The following is a 25314-nucleotide window of genomic DNA, read 5'->3' as shown; positions in this document are numbered from 1 at the left end:
TGCAAGTTCTGCCAGGGATTAACAGTTCTAGGGCTGTCTCTGATATACATTAAGACTGTTACCAAATGTACATGGTTTAAGAACCTTACCTATATAGTCTTTTAATCAGCAAAATAAATATAAGAGGTACTATTTTCCTCACTTTACGAACTTTCTTGTCATTTATTTTCTTATCAGTTAGAATTCCATTTTAAACACAGTCTGCCTCCAAAACCTACATTTTTTTTTTTTTTGAGACGGAGTCTGTTGCCCAGGCTGGAGTGCAGTGGTGTGATCTGGGCTCACTGCCAGCTCTGCCTCCCGGGTTCACGCCATTCTCCTGCCTCAGTCTCCCGAGTAGCTGGGACAGCAGGCGCCCGCCATCACGCCTGGCTAATTTTTTTTTTTGTATTTTTTTAGTAGAGACGGGGTTTCACCGTGTTAGCCAGGATGGTCTCTATCTCCTGACCTCGTAATCCGTCCACCTCAGCCTCCCAAAGTGCTGGGATTACAGGTGTGAGCCACCGCACCTGGCCCAAAACCTGCGTTCTTAACTACAAATCGTATAGCTTTTCTATCCTTTTAAGGTCATCATTACATTGAGAATGATGTTTTTAGAAAATGTGAAAAGTTCCCTACATGAGCAGTTTAAGCAATGGGAAGTTTGAAGCCAATGATCAAAACTTCACTTTTGGAGGAGAAACGATGCCCTTAGTCTCTAATATGTCAAATGGTCACTTAGTAAATGCTGTCGAGAAGTTTAAGGAATGAATGTCTTTAAAAAATAATACTTAATACTTTCTCCTTAGTAATTATTTCTTTAATCACAGTACCTTTTATAATCTGAAATGTATTAAATTGCTTTTAATTCTTATAGTGCTTTTCGGGGACCTAAAAGATAATTTTTTAGACATAAAAGGAAAATAAAAGATCACTATTTGGATAAGGGACCCACCCTCATAGGGAATTGAATTAGAAAATTAGCAAACGACCTCCAGTTCTCTAAAGTCTTATTTTGAGGGGTTTTTTTTTGCCTGCTTTTTTGAAAAAACTAATTTTTATACTGTGAATCTGTTTATTCATAGAAGTGCTAATTCTTCATCCCATTTTTGTGAATCCTTTCATTAAAGATTCTGGCAATGAGTGGAGGTGAGGTAAAGACACAGTGAAGAATACAGAGAAGTAGGAGTCTTTTTTTTTTCTTGTCTTCTTTGCAGCAAAAAGGTTTGAAGGAAGCATGCAAAATTTAGGCTGCGATTCTAATGTTGAACAAATGAGCATATCACTTCTCTTACAGAGACCTTAACTGCTTCAAAAAACAGGGGTTTCTTATAAGGAGGAAAAGGCAATGCCACCCTCAGGATTTCTATTTATGAACTTAAATCCTCCTAAAAAGGACCATTGCTATTCTTGAATTTCAAACATTTAATATTTTAATGCTATTTATTTTAATTTTTCTCACTTTCACAACCATCTTTAACACAATTTACTTTCTTTTTTACATGAGACTGATTATGACCTACTTCAAACGGGTTATTAAGTTTGCTAAAAATTTAGGTCTTCAGTGCCTTGAAATATTTTCAGATTTTGTAGAAAAAAACAGCAAACATATATTGCAACCAATTTTGGTAAATGAGAGAACAAGTTATTGGATTTGTTCAAGAACTGTTTGGGATACATAGAGGTTAGGAAGTTTTGCAGAATTTTGATAGCCTTGGATAATTTAATCGAATGTTTCCATACTTATTTATATTATGATATAAAAGTGCAGTTACTTAAAATGTAACCCAGGTGTACAGGTTTTCAAGGAGTCTCTCTCTCTCTGCCAGTTAAAACACCACACACTGACTATGATGTTAAATTATCTCTGATTTTCATTTATGATAACTGAAGGGCTGAAAAACCTACATAGCATGACAAATAGAACATGTCTCAACAAAACTTCTCTGGACCTTCAGAAACTCTAAGGGACAGGCTGCAGGGTGAATCACTGTTGGATGTAATTTTTGCCTGGACATAGCGAAATTACAGTGTATCAGAAAAGTTCAGTGCCAGAGTGGATTTTAGACCTGGGATCATGTTGCCATTTATGAGGAACTAGACAAATACTCTGTATGTTTTCATTTAAGGGAATGTTTAACATGATCTGCACATCTTAGCTCTCAAGTCAAACTTGGCATCAGGACAAACCCTAAAAGAAGGCAGATGAGGAGTGAGCTCCAGAGAGCAGAGCCAGTACCTAGGTGTCTTCCCATAGTTCCAGTGTTCTGAAAAGTCCATTTCTCCTGGACGGGTTATTTGATGTTGAGGCCAATCAAAATGCTACCTCATCATTTTTGAAAGCTTATCTTTATTTTTTTTTAGATCAAAATTGTTACTCTGAATTGTTTCTAGGATAGATCATAAAAAGGGAAATTTGGGGTTTGAGTTTTTTGTAGTTGTTGTTTTGTTTTGTTTTTGAAACAGGGTCTTGCTCTGTTGCCCAGGCTGGGGTGCAGTGGTGCGATCTTGGCTCACTGCAACCTCTGCTTCCCGGATTCAAGTGATTCTCCTGCCTCAGCCTCCCTAGTGGCTAGACTACAGGTGAGCACCACCGTGCCCAGCTAATTTTTGTATTTTTAGTGGAGATGGGGTTTTGCCATGTTGGCCAGGCTGGTCTCGAACTCCTGACCTCAGGTGATCCACTCGCCTTGGCCTCCCGAAGTGCTGAGATTACAGGCATGAGCTGCCATGCCTGGCCTAAATTGTCATTTAATGACATTCAACACATTTTGCCAAATGTTTCCCCAAAACTTTATGCTAATAAACAATCATATCAACAAAGTAAAACTGTGGCAGTGTCCCTGTGTTTGAAGTCCATTTTGAAATTTACTTTCACTTTTCATGATTACGCAAATACTATTTATAAGTTCCTATTTTTGTGAACAAATACTTTGTTTCATCAAGACTAAAATAAATAATGCTACTTTATGTAGTGCTTTCTTTCGTTCCAAGAGATAATGTGTATACTGGAAAATGAAGATATTATGTGTCAAATAGTATGAATGGTACATTTTCTCACACCTACATTGTATTAACAGGACATATATAAACTATTTTGTTCTGGCTGTGCTATGTAATGCAGGCAAGAAAGCCAAAATTTACTTAAGCAGCTCTGTAAGTTGTAAAGACATTTTAATATTTCCAAACAACATTTAGTGAGCACTATAATTTATTTCTGTCTAAAACCTATTTAGTCCAAAGTGCATGTACTAATTTTATGAAAAAATTCTAAACAATTTCCTATATTCTACTTTTCTGTCTACTCATGAGAAAAAAAAACATGTAAGTCTCTACTGAGTAGTTGAATTCAATGAAACCTTAGCCAAGGTTGAATAGTACAAGGAAAAGGAGTGATTTATTATTTATTTATTTATTCAATCTTAGATGCTGATTATATATTTTCCTCAAACTGGTATATCTGCTAAATACAGAAATATGTGCATTAGACACTGGCATTTCCACAGCAGAGATGCATAATAGAGACAAAGTCCTTTTATGTGTGTTGATACTTTGCAAGCCATGTATCTTATGTACTCAGTATTGACCAAGAATAATTGCATTACTCTGCACTGAGACTTATGTTTTCTTTTATTACATAAATGCATTAAGAGAAGGCTTGAATTTCCTATAGCAACTCTCTGCTCTATATGTTTTGAGATGTGTGTGTGTGTGTGTGTGCGCGTGTCAGTCTTTGAATTAGGACTACTTTTTTCAGTGTATTTTCTGAAAAATGTTTCTGAGTAGGCCTTTTTGGCTAGATTGGAGATACTTCATCTTAATTATAATATTAAAGGATTTCTATGATGTGTCTCTCTGTATAATTACAAATTACTTTTAATTTTGTAAGGTCTAGAAAAATGAGCTGCTGTTTTCTATGTTCTATCTTATATTCTTTTTCCATAGCCCTGAATACAAGGAAAAAAAGTCTGAAAATATACCTACACTTGCTAATTATTGAGTATCTTCCCCTTTTATTAGATGCATATTGGCAAATAAGTCTCTGTAGGGAAAAAAAGGCTATCTAGTTATTTTTCCTTAGTAAACTGGATTTCCATTCTCTTCTCATTGTCCTCAAGTTTAAAATCTAGACAACTATTTTCTATTCAGACAAACCCCTCTAGACAGATGTCATTGTGAAAGACCCTAATGGGAGGTTGTTTCTGGTGAAGGCTCATCATTTCTGTGGCATGAAATCAAGAAGTGGAGAAAACGTCCATTCACCCTCATTTATGGAAGTCACTGATCTCCGATAAAGAAAAGTGAAAACTATTTCTATAGTCAGGTAAAATCTGATAAATAACCCATGTTATTTTGATCAATCTTTGCTGCAGATAATCATGTTGTTAAGTTAGGAGCATTCAGGATAGTAGTGAAAATAAGTGATTCTTGTTCCGCCATTGAAAATTCTATTGAGAATAAAAGTCAGGCATTTAACAAGAAAGCCTTTTTCTGTAATTATTTAAGATTAAGTTTCAATACATTAGATTATTAATGGTGACTGTGGAGAGAGTGGATTTTTTTTTCCATGTCATACTTTGAGCTCGGCTGGGATATTATTTTTTTTGACAAGATCATTGTTCTTCTTCACTCTTAAAATTGTGTTAGAAGTATTACTGCCTTTCCTTTTCTTTTTGTTGCTTATCTGCTGAAACTATTCAGTTCTTCTCTTTTCTCACATGCCACTACTCTTGTTCATTTTGTTTCCATTTTCAGGTTAGCAATGTGTGTGATAGGTAAAAAGGGGGTGGAAAGAGCCTTCCCCACCTAACACTAAGTGTTCCAAGCATCCAAGCAATCGACGTCTCCCTGCCTTACAGAAACACACCACTGTAGGGAGTGAAATGTACACTGCTTCTGATGTGATATAATTATCTCTTTGGGTTATACGTTGAAAGACACCTAAAAGACCACATAATAATTTAGTTAATTTATGTAGTATAAATACTCACATGCTTACTTTTAAGCACTTACTTTATAGCTGACAGTGTTTGAAGTAAATTTGCATGCACAAACTAATTTATAGCTCTGTAAAATAAGGCATAAAGAGGATTAATATTAGGGCCCTGCTTCCTAGCTTGGGAGAGACTGACCCTTATAATGAGTGAATAAATTATGTACTATTTTTAGAAGGGATGTATGCTGCAGAAAAAAAAATGAGGCAAGGAAAGGGCAATGGGGGAAGGCAAGGGAACTTTGCAATTTCCAAGAGAGTGGTCATAGTACATCTCAGTTACAAGGTGGCATTGTAACAAAGACTTGAGAAGGTGAGGAAACAAGCTTTGAGATATCTCAAAAGAAAAGAAAGAGTGTTCTAAGCAGAAAGAAGGAACTAAGGGATTGGGACAGGAATACATCTGGTGAATTTGAACAATAGCAAGGGGACCAATGTGGCTGGACGAGGTTGATTATAGAGAACAATTATAGGATAATAAGGCTGAGGAAGAGCAGCCCACCTAGAGCAATGGTTCCCAACATTGGCTGTGTGTGAGAGACACTCAGAGTTCTTTGCAGCAACATGGATTGAGTTGGAGGCTGGAATCCTAAGCAAATTAACAGAAACGGAAACCAAATACCACATGTTCTCACTCGTAAGTGGGAACTAAAACATTGAGTTCACATGGACATAAATATGGACACAATAGACAATGGACTACTGGAGGGTGGAGAGGTGGGTGGGTTTCAAAACTACCTATTGGGTACTGTGCTCACTACCTGGGTTATGGGATCTGTACTCCAAACCTCAGCATCGTGCAACATTGCCATGTAACAAATTTGCACATGTATTCACTATATCTAAAATAAAAGTCGAAATAAAAAGTCTTGAGGCAGGGCTAATTAAATCACAATCTCTAGGGTAGAATCCTGGCATTCACAGTTTTTAAATTATGTGCAGCCAAGGTTGAGGATCATTTCAGCCGAGGCCTTGTGGGTGATTGTAAGGACACTAGCTTTTAAATGAGACTGGGAGCATTTTGAACAGAAGACTTGCAAGATCTGACTTGCCACAATCACTGTGTTTGCTACATTGAGAAGAGATAGAAGGGGGTTATTGATGCCCATCGTCAATGACCACCTGTAACAAGATTGGGTTTATTGATAGTTGCTAAGCAAGGAAAATAGCCTACTAGGAGAAACTGGGACGTGGCTTAACAAGAGGAACTTGTTCTGGGATTTGGACTTGTGTTGGGTCATTTAGAGAAGGGCTCAAGGAAGCAAGAATTTTCCTTTGATTGGATGTTTTCAAGAAATAGGATAATTCTGTAATTGTATATCTGAACAAATTTTATTTAGGAGGTGAGAGAAATTGAACGAAAGTTATAATTGGTTAAAATACAATACTCATGTCAGTCAGGAAAGGGGAATGAATATTTGAGGAGTTTCGAGTTTACACTGTGATCTTTTTTTGTCTGTGTTCAGAAATGAATAGAGTGGCCTTCTTTTTGTGTGGTTTTATTTCTCAGTCTACGGAGTGACCTTGTTTAATGTTGTTGATATGTGCAAATCTTTATGTTCAACGGAAGATCACTACAGCTCAGCTGTTATTGTAAGTTCAGGTACTAGCAACACCAAAGTCTAGACGACATCACCAGCAAACTGCCAACTGTTGGCTAGTGTCAGAAATGGAAGCAGAAAGAGCAGTTGGGGAGTATTCCAAGGACTGAATAAGGAAATGATGGTGACTTGAGCTAGGTAGGGAGAGAGCAGTAGAGATGGTCAGAAGTGGGAAGATTCTGGATCTATTCTGAAGGCAGGTAGAAGTGAAAAGCTTTGATAGAAATGAATAAATAATATAAAGATAATAAAGCAAATCAAAGAAATCAAACATTGATTCTTCAAAAAGATTGGTGAAATTGACAAACCTTTAACGAAATTTACCTAGGGAGAGAGACAAAGGGAGAGAGACAGAGAGAGGGATAGACAAAGAGAGAGAGAGAAGATTCAAATTAGTATAATCAGAAATAAAAGTGGGGACATTACTTTCAATTCTACATAAATAAAAAAGATTATAAGATTAGAGTACCATATACAAGTACATGCCACAAAATTGGATAACTTAAGTATAATAAACAGATTCCTAGAAATGTAAAACCTACCAAGATTAAAGCACAAAGAAATAGAAAATCTGAATGGACCTACAACTAGCAAAGAGATTTCATGAGTAATAAAAGATCTGCCAACAAAGTAAAGCCCTGGAACTCTCCCATTAGTGTCAGTGGTGAAGTTTGCCAAGTATGTAAAAAAGAACTAACAACAATCCTCTCAAATTTTTCCAAAAAATTGAAGACAAGGAATATTTTCTAACTTATTCAATGAGGCCAGCATTACCCTGAGACTCAAGCCAGACAAAGAGACTGCAAAAAAAACTATGAACCTATATCCTTTATGATCATTTAGGCAAAATCCTCAACAAAATATTAGCAAACTTATTTCAGAAGCATATTAAAAAGATTATACAACATGACCAAGTGGGATTTTTTTCCTGGAATGCAGGAATGGTTCAACCTAGGAATATCTGTCTATGTAATGCACCACATTAACAGAACAAAGGAAAGAAAAAAACACGTGGTCACCTCAATTGATGCAGAAAAAAACATTTGATACAATTCAATATTTAATTCAGGATAAAAATACTCAACAAACCAGGAATAAAAGGAAACCACCTCAACATAATAAAAGCCATGTATGAAAAACTCACAGCTACATTATACTCATTGGTGACAGACTAAAAGCTTTTCTTCTAAGATCAGGAATAAGGAAAGGATGTCCATCCATATCCATGTTTGCCACTTCTGTTCGTAGTACTAGCAAAAGCAATTAGTTTAAAACATAACAAAAAAGAAAATAATAGGAATAAAGAAAATGCAATAAAAGTCATACAAATTGGAAACAAAGAATTTTTATATGTAAATATCCCTGTAAGTTCTACAAAAAACCCTGTTAGAACTAAAAAATGAATTCAACAAAATGTAAAGTTAAAATACAAAAATTGGTTGCATTTCTTTACATTAGCTATGAACCATCCAAAAAGGAAATTAAAAAACCAATTCTCTTGCAATAACATAAAAAAGAATAAAAGTCTTTAGGAATTAAGATGGTGAAAGACTTGTACAATAAAAAATAAAAAACATTTCTGAAATAAATTTTTAAAAATATAGGTAATGAAAAGATATTCCATGTTCATAGATCAGAAGACGTAATATTCTTAAGATGTCAGTATCACTCAAAGGGATCTACAGATTCAATATAATCCCTGTTAAAATACCAGTCACATTTTTTAGCTGAAATAGAAAGTAAGTTCATATTGAATCTCAAAGAACCCCAAATAGACAAAATAATTCTGAAAAAGAGGAACAAAGTTGGAGGACACACACACCCTGATTTCAAAACTTATTACAAAACTTCAGTAAACAAAACAGTATGGTACTGCCAAAAAGACCAATGTATAGATCAGTGGAATAGATTACAGAGTCCAGAAATAAATCCTCACATATATGAAAAAGTGATATTTTTTTTTTGGCAAAGGTACCAACACCATTCAATTGGTAAAATCCAGTATTTTCAATACATGCTGCTGGGAAAACTAGATATCAACTTGCAAAAGTATGAAGTTGGACCCTTACCTAACTTCATATTCAAAAACTAACTCAAAATCAATCCATAAACTAAATATAAGACCTAAAACTATAAAACTCTCAGAAGAAAATATAGGACAGAAACCTTATGATGCTGTGTCTGTCAATGATTTAATGGATGACACCAAAGACACAGGCAACAAAATAAAAAACAGACAAATCGGACTTTATGAGAGCTTTAAAATTTTTTGCATCCTAAAACACTATCAACAGAGTAAAAAGGCAACCCCAAGAAGGGGAGAAACTTCTTGCAAACTATATATCTGATAAGGGATTGATATCCACAATATAGGAGAGAACTTCTAACACTCAATAATAGACCAACAGCTCAATTCAAAAATAGACAAAATATTTTAATGGACATTTCTCCAAAGAAGACAAAATATTTTAATGGACATTTCTCCAATAAGCATGTGAAAAGATGTCCAACATCACCAACATTAGGGAAATGCAAATCAAAACAATGAGACACCACCTTGCATCCATTAGATTACTACCCAAAAATAATAAAAACCCAAAACAAAACCAAACAAAAAACCAATCCAGAAGTGAACAAGTGTTGGTGAGGATGTGGAAATCAGAACTCTTGTGCACTGTTAAGGAATGTAAAATGGCATAGCTACTGTGGAAGAGGAAAGCAATTCTTCAAAAAAATTAAAAATATAATTACCATATGATTCGGCAATTCCAGTTTTGGGTATATACTCAAAATAATTAAAAGCAAGATCTCAAAGAGATATTTGCACACTCGTGTTCATAGAAACATTATTCACAATAGCTAAAACCTGAAAGTAACCCAATTATTCATTGACTGATGAGTGGATCAGAAAAATGTGGTGAATGCATACAATGGAATGTTATTTAGTCATAACAAGGAAAGAAATTCTGACATGCACTACAAAGTGAATAAAACTTGAGGACATGGCCAGGTGCGGTTACTCACACCTGTAATCCTAGCACTTTGGGAGGCTGAGGTAGGTGGATCACCTGAGGTCAGGAGTTTGAGACCAACATGGCCAACATGGTGAAATCCCATCTCTACTAAAAATACAAAAATTAGCTGGGAGTGGTGGTGTGCATCTGTAATCCCAGCTACTCAGGAGGCTGAGGCAGGAGAATTGCTTGAATCTGGGAAGAGGAGGTTGTAGTGACCTGAAATCGCTCGTGCCACTGCACTCCAGCCTGGGCAATAGAGCAAAACTCTGTCCAAAGAGATAAGTAAATAAATGAAAATAAATAAAATAAAATAAAAAAAACTTGAGGACATACTGCTCAGTGAAATAAGCCAGTCACAAAAAGAAGTAATGATATGATTAGACTTATCTGAGGTATAGTGAATAGCCTAAATCTTAGAGACAGAAAGTAGAATGGTAGATTCCTGGGCCTGAGGGAAGAAAGGAGTGGATAATTCTTGTGTAATAGGTACAGATGTCAGTTTTGTGAGATGAAAAGAGTTTTGGACATGGATGTTGGTGATGGTTGTGCAACAATATGAAAGCACTTAATACTCCTAAGTTGTGCACTTAAAATGGTTTCGATAATAATACATTTTATGTTATGTGTATTTTATCACAATAAAGAAAAAGTAGGGGAAAAAGCAAATAAGAAGAGGGCTTGATATACCACTGCTGGTTTAAAGATGTAAGGAGCCACATGAAAAGATATGACAGGTGGGCTTAAGGAGATGAAAGAAATCCTCAGCAGACAGGCAGCAATAAAACAAGGATCTCAGTCTTGTAGCCACAAGAAACTGAATTCTGCCAACCATCTAAATGAGAATAAGCCAGGAAGTAGATTCCCCCTCACCAAGCCTCCAGATAGAGCCATCGTACCTTGTACTTTTATTACTACCTTTTGAGACCCTAAGCAGACAGCCATGCCATGCCATCCTAGACCTCCGACCTACAGAAACTAAGAGATAATAAATGAGTGTTGCAAGTCTCTAGGTTTGTGGTTGTTTGTTACATAGCAATAGAAAACTAATAGAAACTAAAATAAAACAAATGCCCTGGGTATCAATAGAAAACAAATGCACTGGCAGTTATTTTCTTTCAACACTCTAAAGATAACATTCCTTTTCCTTCTGGTTTCCATTGCATCTATTAAAGAGGTCTAATAATTATTCTTTGAAGGTGATTTATGCTTTTTTTTCCAGCTGCTTTTAACATTTTTCTCCTGGCACAGATTTTTGGCAGTTTGGCTAGGGTGTGCCTATGTGGATTTTCTTTGTATTTGTTCTTTTGTGCTCACAGGGATCCTTGAAATATGGCTTTATATTCTTTTCAGTTTTGAAATTTATTAGACAGATTTTTCAAATATTTCTTCAGTTCCTGGAAATACTGTATGCCCCACAATGAGTTCTGAAAGGAGGCCAACATTATTTCAACAAACGATCAACAATATAATTGTTAAGAGGGAATGGGAAGTAGTGATAAAATAACTTACAACATCAGGCATACATAGCCATGAAATAAGATGGAACTATCAAGCCAGGCTCAGTGGCTCACACCTGTAATCTCAGCACTTTGAGAGGCTGAGGCAGGAGGATCGCTTAAGCCCAGGAGTTCCAGACCAGTCTGGGCAACATGGCAAAACCTCATCTCTACAAAAAATACAAAAATTAGCTGGGCATGGTGGCACATGCCTGTAGTCCCAGCTACTCAGAGGCTGAGATGAAAGGATCTCTTGAGCCCGGGAGGTTGAGGCTGCAGTGAGCCGTGATCATGCCACTGCATCCAGCCTGGGCAACACAGCGAGACCCCATCTCAAAAAAACAAAGAAAAGAAAAATGGAATTATTAAATTGTGCTACAAGACATAGGAATATTAATGCAATTGCACTTGATTTGGGTTGTAAAAATGGGTAGCGTTAATATAAATAATTCCTTATATCCTGGAGAGCAGGTTATCTTGGGTAATAAGGGATACCTGTGAATTTTAAGCAAGCAACTTGAGTTTTAGCTTAAAATATTCATGTTTTGGCTCTTTAGGTAATTGAGCTTTTGTCAAGAAGTATGAAACATTTGAGATCATTAGCCTAGTCTGGGGAAATATATATATATATATACACACACATATATATGATGCAAAGACAATATAAATAAACATTTAACATGACAGAAAAAAATCACGTTATTTTAAAAATACATCACTGATTTCTGCCTACCCCCAGAGAAAAAATAGTAGGGTCTTTTACGAATCATACATTTTGTTCATCTATATTATTATAGTATACTGTTAATGTGATTATCTAAAAAAAATTATACTACTTGTCTAATAACAACCCACCTCATATCACCATAGCACTAACAATCTTCTCATAAATGTAAGCATAGTAGTGGGTACTGTTATTAACATGAGCTGACTAATACAATTTCACATTTCAAACGCAATTGTGGGTGCTGTGCTACTCCATATTATATTAGTAATTATTGTTCTCTAAAGGTTCTTAAAAGCAAATAAACAAATGCAAGGCAAAACATATGAAATGCAAGGCAAAACATACGAAATGCAAGGCAAATGCATTAAAAACTTTTGAGTGTTAATATATAGATTTTATTTTATCTTTTTAATTTCTTTTGCTTAACCAAATAGATTATGTAGTTTTGATTAACTGGCCATGAAATAGCTCTGCCTACATAGAATTTCCCATGAATAATTGGTTGTGGAGACTCTTGTGTGTGACCCAAATCCTCCCTCAAATTTGAAGTTTGCCCAGCTATTGGGAGTGTTGGCAAATCATGCCTCTCAGCTGATTCTCTCTAGAATTTATTCTCAGGAGATCTAATTAATAACTTGTCAAGCTGATGTCCATCCTTGGGGACAACTCGTATCTGAAGAATGGCCAGTGAAAGGTATTAAAACTCCATACTCCTGCCTCAATTTAGGGCAACTCTGAAGGGTCACCCCAGCTTCTCAGCTCCCCATTGAGATTAGTTGAGGTATTTGTTGTGACTGCCTCACATCTCAACTCCCTTTATCCAATTCAGCTTTTTCGCCACAGTTGTTAGTTCCTAGGATTTTACCCAGTTCAATGTTCTCTACACAAATCTCTATCTCAAATCTGCTTTACAGGGAATGTGGCCTCAGACAGGTTTTCATTAGGTTCTGGACATAACTCTCATTAGTCATTGATATGATTCGGCTGTGTCTCCGCCCGAATCTCACCTTGATTGTAATTATCCCCACATGTCAAGGATGGAGTCAGGTGGAGATAATTGAATCATAGGGGCGGTTTCCCCCTACTGTTCTCGTGGTAGCGAATAAGTCTCACGAGATCTGATGGTTTTAAAATGGGAGTTTCCCTACACAAGCTTTCTTCTCTGCTACCATTTAAGATGTGCCTTTGCTTCTTTTTTGCCTTCTGCCGTGACTGTGAGGCCTCCCCAGCCATGTGGAATTGTGAGTTCATTAAACCTCTTTCCTTTATAAATTACCCGGTCTTGGATATGACTTTATTAGCAGCATGAGAACAAACTAGTACAGTCTGTTCTATAAGCCCAAGTCGGATCACAGAGTCCCGCTTTCTGTTTTTTTTTTTTCTAGCCCATATTTCTACTAAAACTTGACTCATATAGACTTAAAACAAAATAATTAAGCATGGCTAATATTTATTTAATATTTTATACGTGTCAGGTACTGTATTTTGTAACTTATCTTTTAATTATCTTTCCAAATCTCTAAAAGGAGAATTCTGCTCTTTTATAGAGAAAATAAGGATGGCTCTGAAAATGTTAGTATTAGGGGAAGTAGGGTGAGGGACATAGGGGGCACTTTGTGTTATTTGTGCATTTTACTATCAGTCTAAAATCAGGTCAAAATAAAAATTAAAAAAAATGAGTAGTAGAAGCAGGTTGTTAAGATTTTCACTGTGACTCTAGAATTTTTTTGTTTGTTGTTTGTTTTGGAGTGTAGTGGTAAGATCTCTGCTCACTGCAACCTCCACTTCCCATGCTTAAGCAATTCTCCTGCCTCAGTTTCCCAAGTAGCTGGGATTATAGGTGCCCGCCACCACACCCAGCTAATTTTTGTATTTTTTTTTTTTTTTTTAGTAGAGATGGGGTTTCAGCATGTTGGCCAGGCCAGTCTCCAACTCCTGACTTCAAGTCATCCGCCCGCCTCAGCCTCCCGAAGTGCTGGGATTATAGGCATGAGCCACCACTCCTGGCCCAAAGTTCATATTTTAACTACTAACCTAAATTATTTTAAAAACAAAAGTCTCCTTGGACTCAAACCAGGTCAGAGTGACATGATCATGTGCCTGTTTTGTGCAGGGTGAAGTGAGATTATTATCTAGGAAATAGCTGAAATGTCCTGAGGGTGACAAAGAGGAGCTGTGTTTTCAGCCAAATATCAGAACCAGGGCCACTGCCTGCCGCCGAACCCCAGCGGGCACCCCTACTTTGTGTTTATCTGTGGTGGCTACGCTTGCCCACCTGGGTGGGAACCCCGAGAATGACTCCAGGCTTTTCCAGGGACTGCATGCCAGGGTATTTTTACAATTTATGTGTAGACTTTGTTCGAGTGGAAAAGTTATTTTATGAAGACGAAACAAGCAATTGGGGTACCTACCTTATGGCATTTTTTACATTGAGAGTGTTAAAAATACCCCTCCCCTAACCAAAACCCTGACAAATAGAGCCAGGGAAGGCCATGCAAAAAAGGATTCTTGCGCTTGTATGCCTGATAACAAAAACTTATCACAGAAGACTGCAAAAAACACAATCTTGCACAAAGCCCATTGCAACTTTGCACACAACAATGCTTCTGAAGGATATTTGCCCAACAACTGCCTGTCCAACCTGGGCCTGGCATCACCTTTGTTATTGATCTTTGTAGCCAAGGATAATCATTTCCAAATGATCATATAATCTTCCTCATTTTTTCTTTTGTCTTCCTTTACCTCCGTGAATATGCATATAGTTTACTCTGGCTTGCCTATTTCTATTGCAAGGCTCTGTTTCCAAACGAATATCTTTTTCTTGTGGAGAGCCTCTCTCTGTTTGTTATTTAGGTTGATAAGAGAAATGTGAACATTTGAGAGCTCAGGTAAAAGGCCTTAGTCTACAGTGAAACGTTTTTGCACCCTTAGATGCTTACTTCCACTACAACTTGCAGGTGGGCCTTGAAAAGTTCTTGGAATAAGTTTGAGCTTTGGTCTTCTCCGATTCATTTAGCATAGATTCTCAAAATGTGGTCCCTGGACCCACAGCATCAGCATCACCTGGAGATTGTTAGAAATGCAAATCATCGGGCCTCATTCCAGACCCTCAGCTGGAAACTCTAGGGGCATGGCCAGACCCTCTGTAGCTGAACAAGCCATCCAGGTGGTTTTGATGCAGCTAAAGTTCTGGAACAACTAATGTAGCCCCATTTGGAAAACTTGGCTCTACAGGCCTCCCTAGCTGGTAAGCTGCTAGCATTTTTTGTTTGCTTGTTTGTTTGTTTTGATACAGGGTCTTGCTCTGTTGACCAGACCGTGACCTCCTGGGTTCAAGCGAGGACTCAGCCTCCTGAGTAGCCGGGACTACAGGTATGTGCCACCACCATGCCCAACTACTTTTTGTGGTTTTTTTTTGTAGGGATGGGGTTTTAGCCCAGGCTAGTCTCAAACTCCTGGACTCAAGCAATCTTCCCACTTTGGCCTCACGAAGTGCTGGGATTATAGGCATGAGCCACTGTGCCCGGCCCTGCCAGCTTTGTATAAGCTGAGGGGTTTTTAAAAATACCTAGACTCAGGGCAAACCCCAGACACTTAAGTCAGATTCTCTGGGAGGTGAAGCCCAGGCACTGGTATTTTTAAAGTCTCTACAGATGGTTCTAATGTGCTGCTAAGTTAGAGAACCGCTGATCTAGACCAGGCCTTTTCAAACTTAATGTGCATGTGAATTACCTGGACCTTGTTAAAATGCAGATTCAGTCTGCATAGGCCTGGGGTGGAGCCTGAGCTTCTGCATTTTTAACAAGTCTCTAGAGGATGCTGCTGCATCTGGGCTGCTAACTACACTTGGAGATAGGAGGTTCTGGAGAGCAGAGGAAAGAGCATGAACCATAACCTAGGGGCTGGTAGTCCTGACTTCCGAGCCAAGGTTTGCCTTTATGTGGCTGGCAACTTGCTTGGACTCCTACCTCAATTCTTTGGGCCCAAGGTTTGTCCTGCCTCAGAAGGATGTCAAGAAAATTGAGTGAGTAATGCAGAATTGTTTCTTAAAGTGTGTGCAGATGCTCCATGAATTTAGAGAGTATGTGGATGCACATGACTAAATTTTAATAGTTGTAAACATGTTGTTATGAGTACTTAGAACAAGTAATAATGGCTTTTGATGTATAGTAGTAAGAAAGCTTCCTTTTAAAAGGCATGTATTTAAGTTTCAAAAGTGGGGCTATTTAAAAATATATGAAATAAATAATAGTAGAGGTAATTGACAGAGCAAAATTAGGAAGGCAGGATGAGAATGACTCAAGTTTGGGAAATGCTGAGAAAGCAGATGCCCAAGGGCTATGAAAACTTAAAAAAATAGGTAGCACTTGATTTTGATTGGCTGAATGAGATGATGTGTTTGATCATTTATGGGGTTGGCATTTGGCAACATGCACTGGGTGGCTGGGATCACTGTTTATTAAAAAATATTTGAGTCTCTACTTTGCACTAGATACTCTTTTAGTCTCTTGGAAAGGGGATTGGGGGGCAGGCAGGATAAAAACAAATCATTTATGCCCACAAGAAAATTGCAGGAAGATAAAAGTCATGAAATAAACTCTATGCTTCTAATTTAATATTTTTTTATAGATTATGAGAAAAAAGTTTTGCTCACTATCAGCTAGGAAAGCTGTCTTAGCACAACCATTCATTCTTGCACAAATCTAAATCAAGACGAGCCAGATTTAATTTAATATTTTTTCACAGATTATGAGAAAAAAGTTCTAATTTAATTTTTTTATAGATTATGAGAAAAAAGTTTCGCTCTCTATCAGCTAGGAAAGCTGTCTTAGCACAATCATTCATTCTTGCACAAATCAAAATCAAGATGAGCCAGAAGGCTCCATTCTGACAGCTTCTAATGGAGAAGCTACATTTACTGGACATGGGGAAAGTTGCTGGGCTCTAAGGACTGTGCTCATTTCTTGAACTAGATAAATGGTCTTGGTGTAGCATAATACCAAAACTTCTTGTCACAGCCCGTAAGGACAGAACTCAATCAGCCTGAAAAGGAAGTCAGTGACTCCGACTCAACACAGGAATGTTCTGTGATTCCTGAAGAAGGATGTAGGAGTGTGGCACAATTCAACCACAGTCTGTGGCCCTGTGCCTCTGCCTTGACATGAGGGGGATTTCCCAGCTGGTCATTTTCTTCTTATCTAAGACATTGGGAACAAATTACTTGACCTCCTCTGGGCTTCAGTACTCCCACTCATCAAGTTAGAGGACTGGGCAGTCGCTAGGCTCTCTTTAGGCATCATATTTTAGTTTCTGTGATTTTAAATTTGAGAAGGGGTGTCTAAGGGAGAATACATAGGGGAGGGGGAAAGGCTTATTAAAAGTGTAGTTAGACACTGAATTTTTAAGAATTTCATTTTGTAATAATACCTTTACCTAATCAGGACTGACAATCTTACCTGATGACAGCACCTGGAGGAATGGCTGCATTCAAAAATAAAAATGAAATAAAACAAGACCTTATTTGAACTTAGCAATAATGCTGATTCCTCTTTTTGATTTGAGGAGGTTATAGCTGTTGTAAATGCTTGAATTGGGTCTGCCCAGGCAAAACGGAGTCAAGAGTCCATGTCGGATGAATTTTAACAATGTAGACAATAGAAAGGGTTGCTTAAACTGCCCCTCTTTTACCAAAACACATTTACAAATGAAAGAACAACACTTCCATTTTTTAAAAACATTTTTTGAGATGAAGTCTTCCTTTGTCACCCAGAGTGGAGTGCAGTGGTGCGATCTTGGCTCACTGCAAACTTTGCCTCCCGGGTTCAAGTGATTCTCCTGCCTCATCCTCCCGAGTAGCTGGGACTACAGGCGCCCACCACCATTCCTAGCTAATTTTTGTATGTTTAGTAGAGACAGGGTTTCACCATGTTGGCCAGGCTGGTCTCGAACTCCTGACCCCAGGTGATCCGCCGACCTCGGCCTCTGAAAGTGCTGGGATTACAGGCGTGAGCCAACACGCGTGGCCAAACAATTTCCATTTTTAATTGCAGGGTCTGGGGAATTAAAATGCATCCGTAATTTCTTGCATCTCTCCGCTCGGGCTTGCATGAATGCAGAGGGATGGGGAGGACTTCTTGAGGCAAGCATCCCCCTCTTGTCGCCTGCCATCTGGAGAGAGAGGGCTGTGATTTATCTCACTTTAATCAGGAAGGACCCGATGGGTGGATGGAGAGGTCTGATGGCTTTGTTGCTCCATGTGGGAAAGAAACGGACAGAGTGAATTTGTGTATGATCCCTAAGGAGAAAGCGTCTTTGTGCTCTATTTCTTTTTGACCTGGAGCCCCTGAAAGCAAGCTAGTTACAAGTTGAAATAGGCCGTTTCTAAAGTGTGATTTTGTTTGTGTATGAGCCTTGATTACAAAGGGGAAAAAAACCCGCTTAATTTACATACACCACATGTAGTGCAGGATCCCCTGGGCTGTCTTTTCAGGTATCAGGGAACTTTGATGAAAGTCGCTTGTCTCATCTAGGAGTCATTTCATATTGTTTAGCAGAGCCTGGTATTAACATTTCCTTCCAACTGTTTACTGGAATCTGTGTGTTCCCTTCAAGTGATGCATACTAGGTGCACAGGCTTCCTGCCACTGTCATCCTAATCTTTCCGTGCAGACAGGAGCAGAGGGGAGAGCGCTGAGCCAGGCCCCAGCTTGCTTTTCTTTCCTGACACAGCCCGGCTCCGCTGCACTTCTCAGCTCTTGCTCTAGGTGGTGCTGTTTGACCATTTTCTTCATGTGACCCTCCACTCGGTAATATAAATTCATTCGGAGGATGACCTGATATCAAAAAAAATTCCTTTTGATTAGTAGAATCAACTTATTTCTTCACACGATACTCTTCCCACTGAGACACATGGAGACAATTCTGACTCCAGGTTTGCAACCTTGAGATTTCTCTCAGATGCAATAAAAAAAACAAAAAAGCATTTTGAGTGGCACAGTGATGCCTAGTGCATGATCATGTTTGTCTGCTCAAACATTAAAGGGAAACTTGTGGGTTTGAGGATGCCCAGCAGCACGACAGCTGCCAATGTAAATGAGCCGTATAGAGAGAGAGGGGGCGGGAGGGGACTACAAACTTCAGAATATGAGCTGATCGTTTATAAGTTGAAAAAAAAAAAAAAAAAGTCAAAAGGGAGCCCAGGATGGTGCAGGAAAAAGGAGAAAGGAAGATTTTCCTTGCAGCTAATCAGGAGAGTTCATAAGGGCTGATTACATGAGTGGAAGCCTTAAGTTCTTTTTTTTAAAAAATGTGAAAGTTTGCATGTATGTATGTATGTATGTATGTATGTATAGCTTCATGTATTACCATTATTATTGCAATCAGCAAATGGATTTACTTCCTTTATCTCATGGGCTCCTTCCCACTCACTTCTGGCAGCACATTTTCCTTTCTCCTTCATCCCAGAACACCAAAGAACAGATGCGCTTCCTAACCCTGGCTCCAGGGGACTTTATACAATGTAAACAGTGCACCTCTAACGTGGTTCACCGCTTAGAGAACGTGTGTCCCATTTTAAAACTGTGACTCCTTTATATTTTGCAGTGCTTATTTTAATAAGAGACATTGGACTTGTGACTTATTTTTCATGGAGGAGTGGGCTTAATGGTTGAAAGTAATCGATAAACTTGTTTTTCCTCTGATGCCATCAGCCAAGATCCTATGGCAATAGTAAGAGGATGACACTGGGCTGGCACCCCCTCCATAACATATTTGGAACATGTTTTTCCCCCAGAATGCACATGCAATAGCTTCGGTTTGGTAAGAGAGAGATAGTGTACTTGGTTTCCTTCTGTCACACTTTTGGTGAAATGAATTAGACTTTTAAATCAGGAAATTCAGCGAGATGAGTTAGATTTTTACACAAGAGCAGTGGAGGACTTCCAGCTGGTTGGGGGAATGATACGGAAATATCTTGCTAAATCAGGGTCTGGTGGAATGCTGCTCCCCTGGCAGGCTCCTCTTCACAGGGAGCAATCTGTGGGTTGCTTATAGAACAGAGCGAGCAGGAGGCATAGCATGGTCTTGCTCATGGGAAGAACCGGTGTTCAGATGTTTGTCATTAGGAACTGGGTGTGGGCTTTTTCAAGTTAAACTGAAGCAGCAGTTCTATTAGGAAGAGCCTCCCAGATCAGCATCTTCTGTTTCTGGATACTCTCCCTTTGAAAAGCCAGATTTCAGCAAAAAGCTTTGCTAATGGTGAAATTGCACAACCCAAACCCTATGGGAGCAATGGGAAAGATGGAGAAAGAGGTGGTTATATCATGTACTTCAACAGTTTATTTAGAGGCTGTTGACGTTAGAATAACAAGCCAAGACAAACAAAAATACTCATTTTGGATGAAAATATTGTCTTTTCATGTTATTATAGATAGCTGAGTGAGTCCTAAGACTTCTACAGAAACACATTTTCCTAATGAGTGGCTGATTTTTCTGGTTGTGCAAGTAATATCCAAATTATTGTACAAATTTTTGGCTCAGGAGCAAACATTGTATTGCATATTGAGCTAATCACTTGCCCTTTCTAAGGTAAGCCCTTACCTCTGCTTTCCCTTCATCTTGTCATTTCTGTTTGTTGGGTACAGGTTTCCTGTTGGTTCTTTCTGTTGGCTCTGATGTAACATGAATGAAGTTCTTAACATCCTTTCAGACATAAACACAACTTAGCTCATTGTTTCTGAGTTCATATAGAGGTTTTCTTGCCCCTGAGACTTTCGTGTCAGACAGCTGGATGTTGCTGTGTTCAAGGCTCTATCTGTTGATTTTGTGTCCTACAACTTTACTGATTTCACCTATCAGTTCAGTTCTAACAGTTTTCAAATTTTATTTATTTGTTTTTGTTTTTTAAATATTGTATGTTTCATTTTAGAGTCAGGAGGGTAGATGTACAGGTTTCTTAAACAGGTATATTGCATGGTGCTGAGGTTTGGGCTTCTAATGATCCCACCACCCAAGCAGTGAGCATAGTAATCGATAGGTAGTTTTTCAACCCTTGCTCCCACCATCCTTCCCTCCCACCTTTGGAGTCCCCCAGTGTCTATTGTTCCCTTCTTTGTGTTGAGTTCTAACCTTTTTTTAGTGAAGTTTGTAGGGTTTTCTATACATAACAAGATCATGCCGTCAGTAGAGACAGTTTCACTTCTTCCTTTCCTATTAGGATGCCTTTTATTTCTTTCTTTTGCCTAATTACCCTGAGAAGTGGTGTCTGTGGGCATCCTTGTCTTGTTCCTGATGGTAGAGGAAAAGTTTCAACTTTTCACCATTGATTATGGTGTTAGCTATGGGTTTGTCATATATGGCCTTTATTTTGTTGGGATACAGTCCCTCAATACGTGATCTGTTGGGTGTTTTTTTTTTCACCATGAAAGGGTTTCGAATTTTGTCAAAAGCTTTTTCTATATCTATTGTGATGGCCATATAGTTTCTACCCTTTATTTTTCTAATATGGCATATTATATGTATTGATTTGCTTATGTTGAACCATGACATGATCATGGTGAATGATTCTTTCAATGTGCTATTGAATTTGGTTTGCTAGGATTTTGTTGAGGATTTTTGCATCTATGTAGATCAAGGATATTGGCCTGTCATTTTCCTTTCTTGTAGTGTTCTTGTCTGGCTTTGGAATCAGGGTAATGCTGGCCCTGTAAGATGAGTTTGGAAGTATTCCCTCCACTTCAGCTTTTTGGAAGAGTTTGAGAAGGACTGGTATTAGTTCTTCTTAAAATATTTGGTAGAATTAATCTGGGAAGCCATCTGGTTTTGGGTTTTTCATTGATAGGAGACATTTTCTTACGGATTCAACCTCCTTGCTTGCTATTAGTCTGTTCAGATTTTTAAGTTTCTTCATGAGTCAATCTTGGTAGGTTTTATGTGTCTGGGAATTTATCCATTTCTTCTAGATGATCCAATTAGTTAGTGTGTAATTATACCTAGCAGTTTCTTAGGATCCTTTGTATTTCTGTGATATTGGCTATGATGTTTCATCTTTCATTTCTGATTTTCTGCTCTATTGAAAACATGAGGCATAGCAGGTAGGGGGCACTGGTCAGGACTTGGGGTATAAACTGGCAGATGTTAAGGTGGGTGATTCTGGTTAACTCAGAAACTCCGAAGTCCCGTGTGGAAGAATTAACTGCCTGTACTCACCTAGTAATGTATATCCTTGGTCAAAAAAGATCCAGCTGAGAATGTTGGATGAAGGGACCAAATCAATATTCATCATTATATTGAAAACAAGTCAGATTGGCTGTGGTCTTTTGACAGCAGGTCAGTGGCTAAGTCTATTTGAACGAAGTTAGGGCAGGTTCAAGGGAGAATCCTGAGATCGGTATTCTTTGTTCCATACAAACTTGCCTTTCAGTTTCTTCTCCCCATGCCTCCAGGATGTCCCTGCACGGCCCGTAGGGCCCCCTCCTTCAGTACCTTGCCTTATGAAGGGGAGAAAATGAGTTTTCTCCATTTGTTTCCAATGTTAGCATATATTTAGCCTTCCGAAATTTTCTATTTCTATTTTAGGGGAGCTCTAGGAAAACAGCAGATTACTCTAAATCCCCAGGTAAAAATCTGAAATGGTGGAATTTCATATGACCAGGAGACATATTTTGGGGCAAGTGGGCTTTTCACAATCACTTGGACATGAAGGCATCTGCTGCTTCTATGCCTAAAATAGTCCTTCAATTTAGTAGTTTAATTCCTCTTCCTCTTTTTCAAATTTCAAGACAATACATGTAGTGACTGAACAATTTGGATCCAAGTTTCACTATTTAACTGCCAGTGTGACCTTGGGCGAGTCACTTAATCTTTTCAAGGCTCAATTTCATCGTGTAAAGTAGAAGTACAAACAATCCCTGACTTAGAATATTTTGACTTACGATTTTTCAACTTTAAGATAGTTTGAAAGCAATACACATTCAGCAGAAGCTGTACTTTGAGTACTCATACAACCATTCTGTTTTCCACTTTCAGTACAGTATTCATTATATTACATGAGATATTCAAAGCCCACTTTATTATAAAATGGGCTTTCTGTTAGATGATTTTGCCTAACTGTAGGTTAATGTGAGTGTTTAAGGTAGGCCGAGCTAAGCTATGATGTTTAGTAGGTTAAGTGTATTAAATGCATTTTCAGCTTACAATATTTTCATAAGTTTATTGGAATATAACCCCATTGTAAATTGAGGGGTATTTGTAATAATGATATCTCTTCAAGGAGACTTTGTGAGCCTCTCATAGGAAAATGCATACACAGATGCATATAAATATATAACCTTTCTTTTCCATACATATGATATTCTTTAAGGATATTCAAAAATCTGGAAACAGTTGCCTCCAGGGAGATAAATGGTAGTGGGTTGGGAAACTTTTAACTGTATACGCTTTTGTACCTTTTGCATTTTGAATCAGATGAATGTATAATCTACATAAAATATTAAGATTAAAACATCACCGAATAACTTATCAGGAGTTTGGTGAACATAAGGGAAGGCCACCTATGGTGGCTGTATTTTATTCAGTGTTGGTCACTGTTGGGCACTTCATAGAGCTTATTTCATTTCATCCTCACAAGCGCCGTAGGAGGAAGGGGCCCCAGAGGGATTCATGGTTAGAATAGCAGAGTAGGAGCATTTGGCAGCTATATTCTGTGTAGGTGATAACTTTAAAGATATTTTTGTTATAAAATGTTTCAAACATACAAAAAATATAGAGAAGCAGTTTTCTATAGTTATTAAATATTCTTAATGGGTAGTCACAGAAATTATCATCCAAAGTGGGATATTCTTGAGAGAAAAAGGAGGTTCTATTTATAATTATGGTGGGATAACAAACTAAAGATGAACAGCTCTGGACAAACTGGGTTGTATGGTCCCTGGAAAACAAGGATTACTGTAAATGTGAGTCCCGCCTTGTGCTTCTCTCTGTCCCACCAAGAAAATATGATCTTGATACAGATGTTCATTGTGTCAAGGCAACCATGGCAACCATGATCTAGATACACTGTTCAAGTTTTATGCTGAACCTACCTATATATGTCTCAGGAACTTTCCAGAGTTTCCTTTGAGTGCTTCTAAATTTTGCATAAATGGTATGTTGTCCCTTGTCTCTTTTTAAAACCAATAAGCCATTTTCCCTTATTTTCCTGGAAAATTAAAGGAACAAAGACCAGGAAATAACAACGTATTAGCTAAGGTTCTGTTGATTGAAAGCAACAGAACCTAATTCTGGCTAGCTTAAACCATGCTAGGATTTAATGAAGAATACTGCAGAATCTTAGATATCTTATGACTGGGAAAGAGGAGGTTCAGGCAGTTCCTGGGATGTCAGCAACAGGTAGCTGTCAATTAACTGCCCCCACACCACCCACTGCTGCCGTCATCAATATAGCACACCACGATGGCTCCCAGCCTCTGTACGTCTGGGTTCCGGTGTTCAAATTCTAGAGACAGCAAGAGAAATCCCATTGAGTCAGGGATCCTTCCCTGGGTCACACTCCCTGCATATGGTCAGAAATGCAGGATTATGTACTAAAGACACAGCTAAAGAGGACCCACTTCACTGTTTTGGGACCATTTGCAGGGGAGGCAAAATTATGAGCTACTCACTTAAAGAGGTGATAACCATAAGTTTGCAGGAAAAAAAAAAATTGGAGAAGAGAAGGATAACACTATCCTACGGTTTCTTCTGAAAATGGACGAAGGGAACAGCATTTCCATTTGGAAATTCTCTCCTGGCATTTCAATATTTATGGATTCTGAATTCTGAGAAAAATCAGTTGAGAAATTAGGAAAATGGGAAGGAACATTCTAATTTTCCTGTGAAAATTACAGCTTAATAGTCAGCATAGAGAACTTACTGGCTTGAAGAAATGCACTGACTTCAAGTCAAGCAAGATGAGGAAGCACTGACATGTGGAGATGAAAGTTAAGGTGAACAGGACAGGAGCAGTAAAGGAGCCTCAGTCAGACTTTCTTGTATCTGCTGCTGTGTTACAAGTGTGTGTTCATGGCCTTGTCCGCTGCTAACAGTGAACCATTTCTGCAAATAAATATTAATGTGTTCATAGGCATAGTATATGTTTTACAAATCCTATGAGAGGTTTTCTAAGAAATGCCAAGTTTTAGAAACACAATATGCCCTTAAATTGGCAATTTTGACAGTTGCTTCTTTCTAGTGCTATTCATCTTGCCAGGAGATCAGAATGTTATGTTATTTAAATGGTATTGGAGGGGACGATTGATGCCTTGTTTAACAATGTCATGTAAACAATGACTAAAGCATTAAGTATTTGTGGTGTTACCTTTCAATCTTTAAAGGACTTTTCTTTAGCATTTATTTTGTGATAATATTCATTTCTTTTTAATGTTTTCTCTATTAATGCTATTGGATTTTATAATCTTGTTACAATATATTGGCTCATAATAATAATAAATCATCATTTGTTATC

General features: G+C 38.0%; 1 protein-coding gene across 1 annotated transcript in view; it reads left to right on the top strand.

The window, feature by feature from the left end:
- LOC129144192 (MAM and LDL-receptor class A domain-containing protein 1-like) overlaps positions 1–25314 on the top strand; it is a 343347-nt gene that overhangs the window by 289173 nt on the left and 28860 nt on the right. Inside the window, exon 12 of the mRNA XM_054685558.2 lies at positions 15109–15185. Within this exon, the coding sequence (XP_054541533.1) occupies positions 15109–15173 (65 nt within the window). The 3' untranslated portion in view covers positions 15174–15185. The remainder of the gene's footprint in view (positions 1–15108; positions 15186–25314) is intronic.

The sequence above is a fragment of the Pan troglodytes genome, chromosome 5, assembly GCF_028858775.2.
Source record: "Pan troglodytes isolate AG18354 chromosome 5, NHGRI_mPanTro3-v2.0_pri, whole genome shotgun sequence".
NCBI classification, from domain to species: domain Eukaryota; kingdom Metazoa; phylum Chordata; class Mammalia; order Primates; family Hominidae; genus Pan; species Pan troglodytes.
The sequence above is the reverse complement of the archived record's forward strand: the minus strand, read 5'-3'. Positions and strand labels throughout refer to the sequence as shown.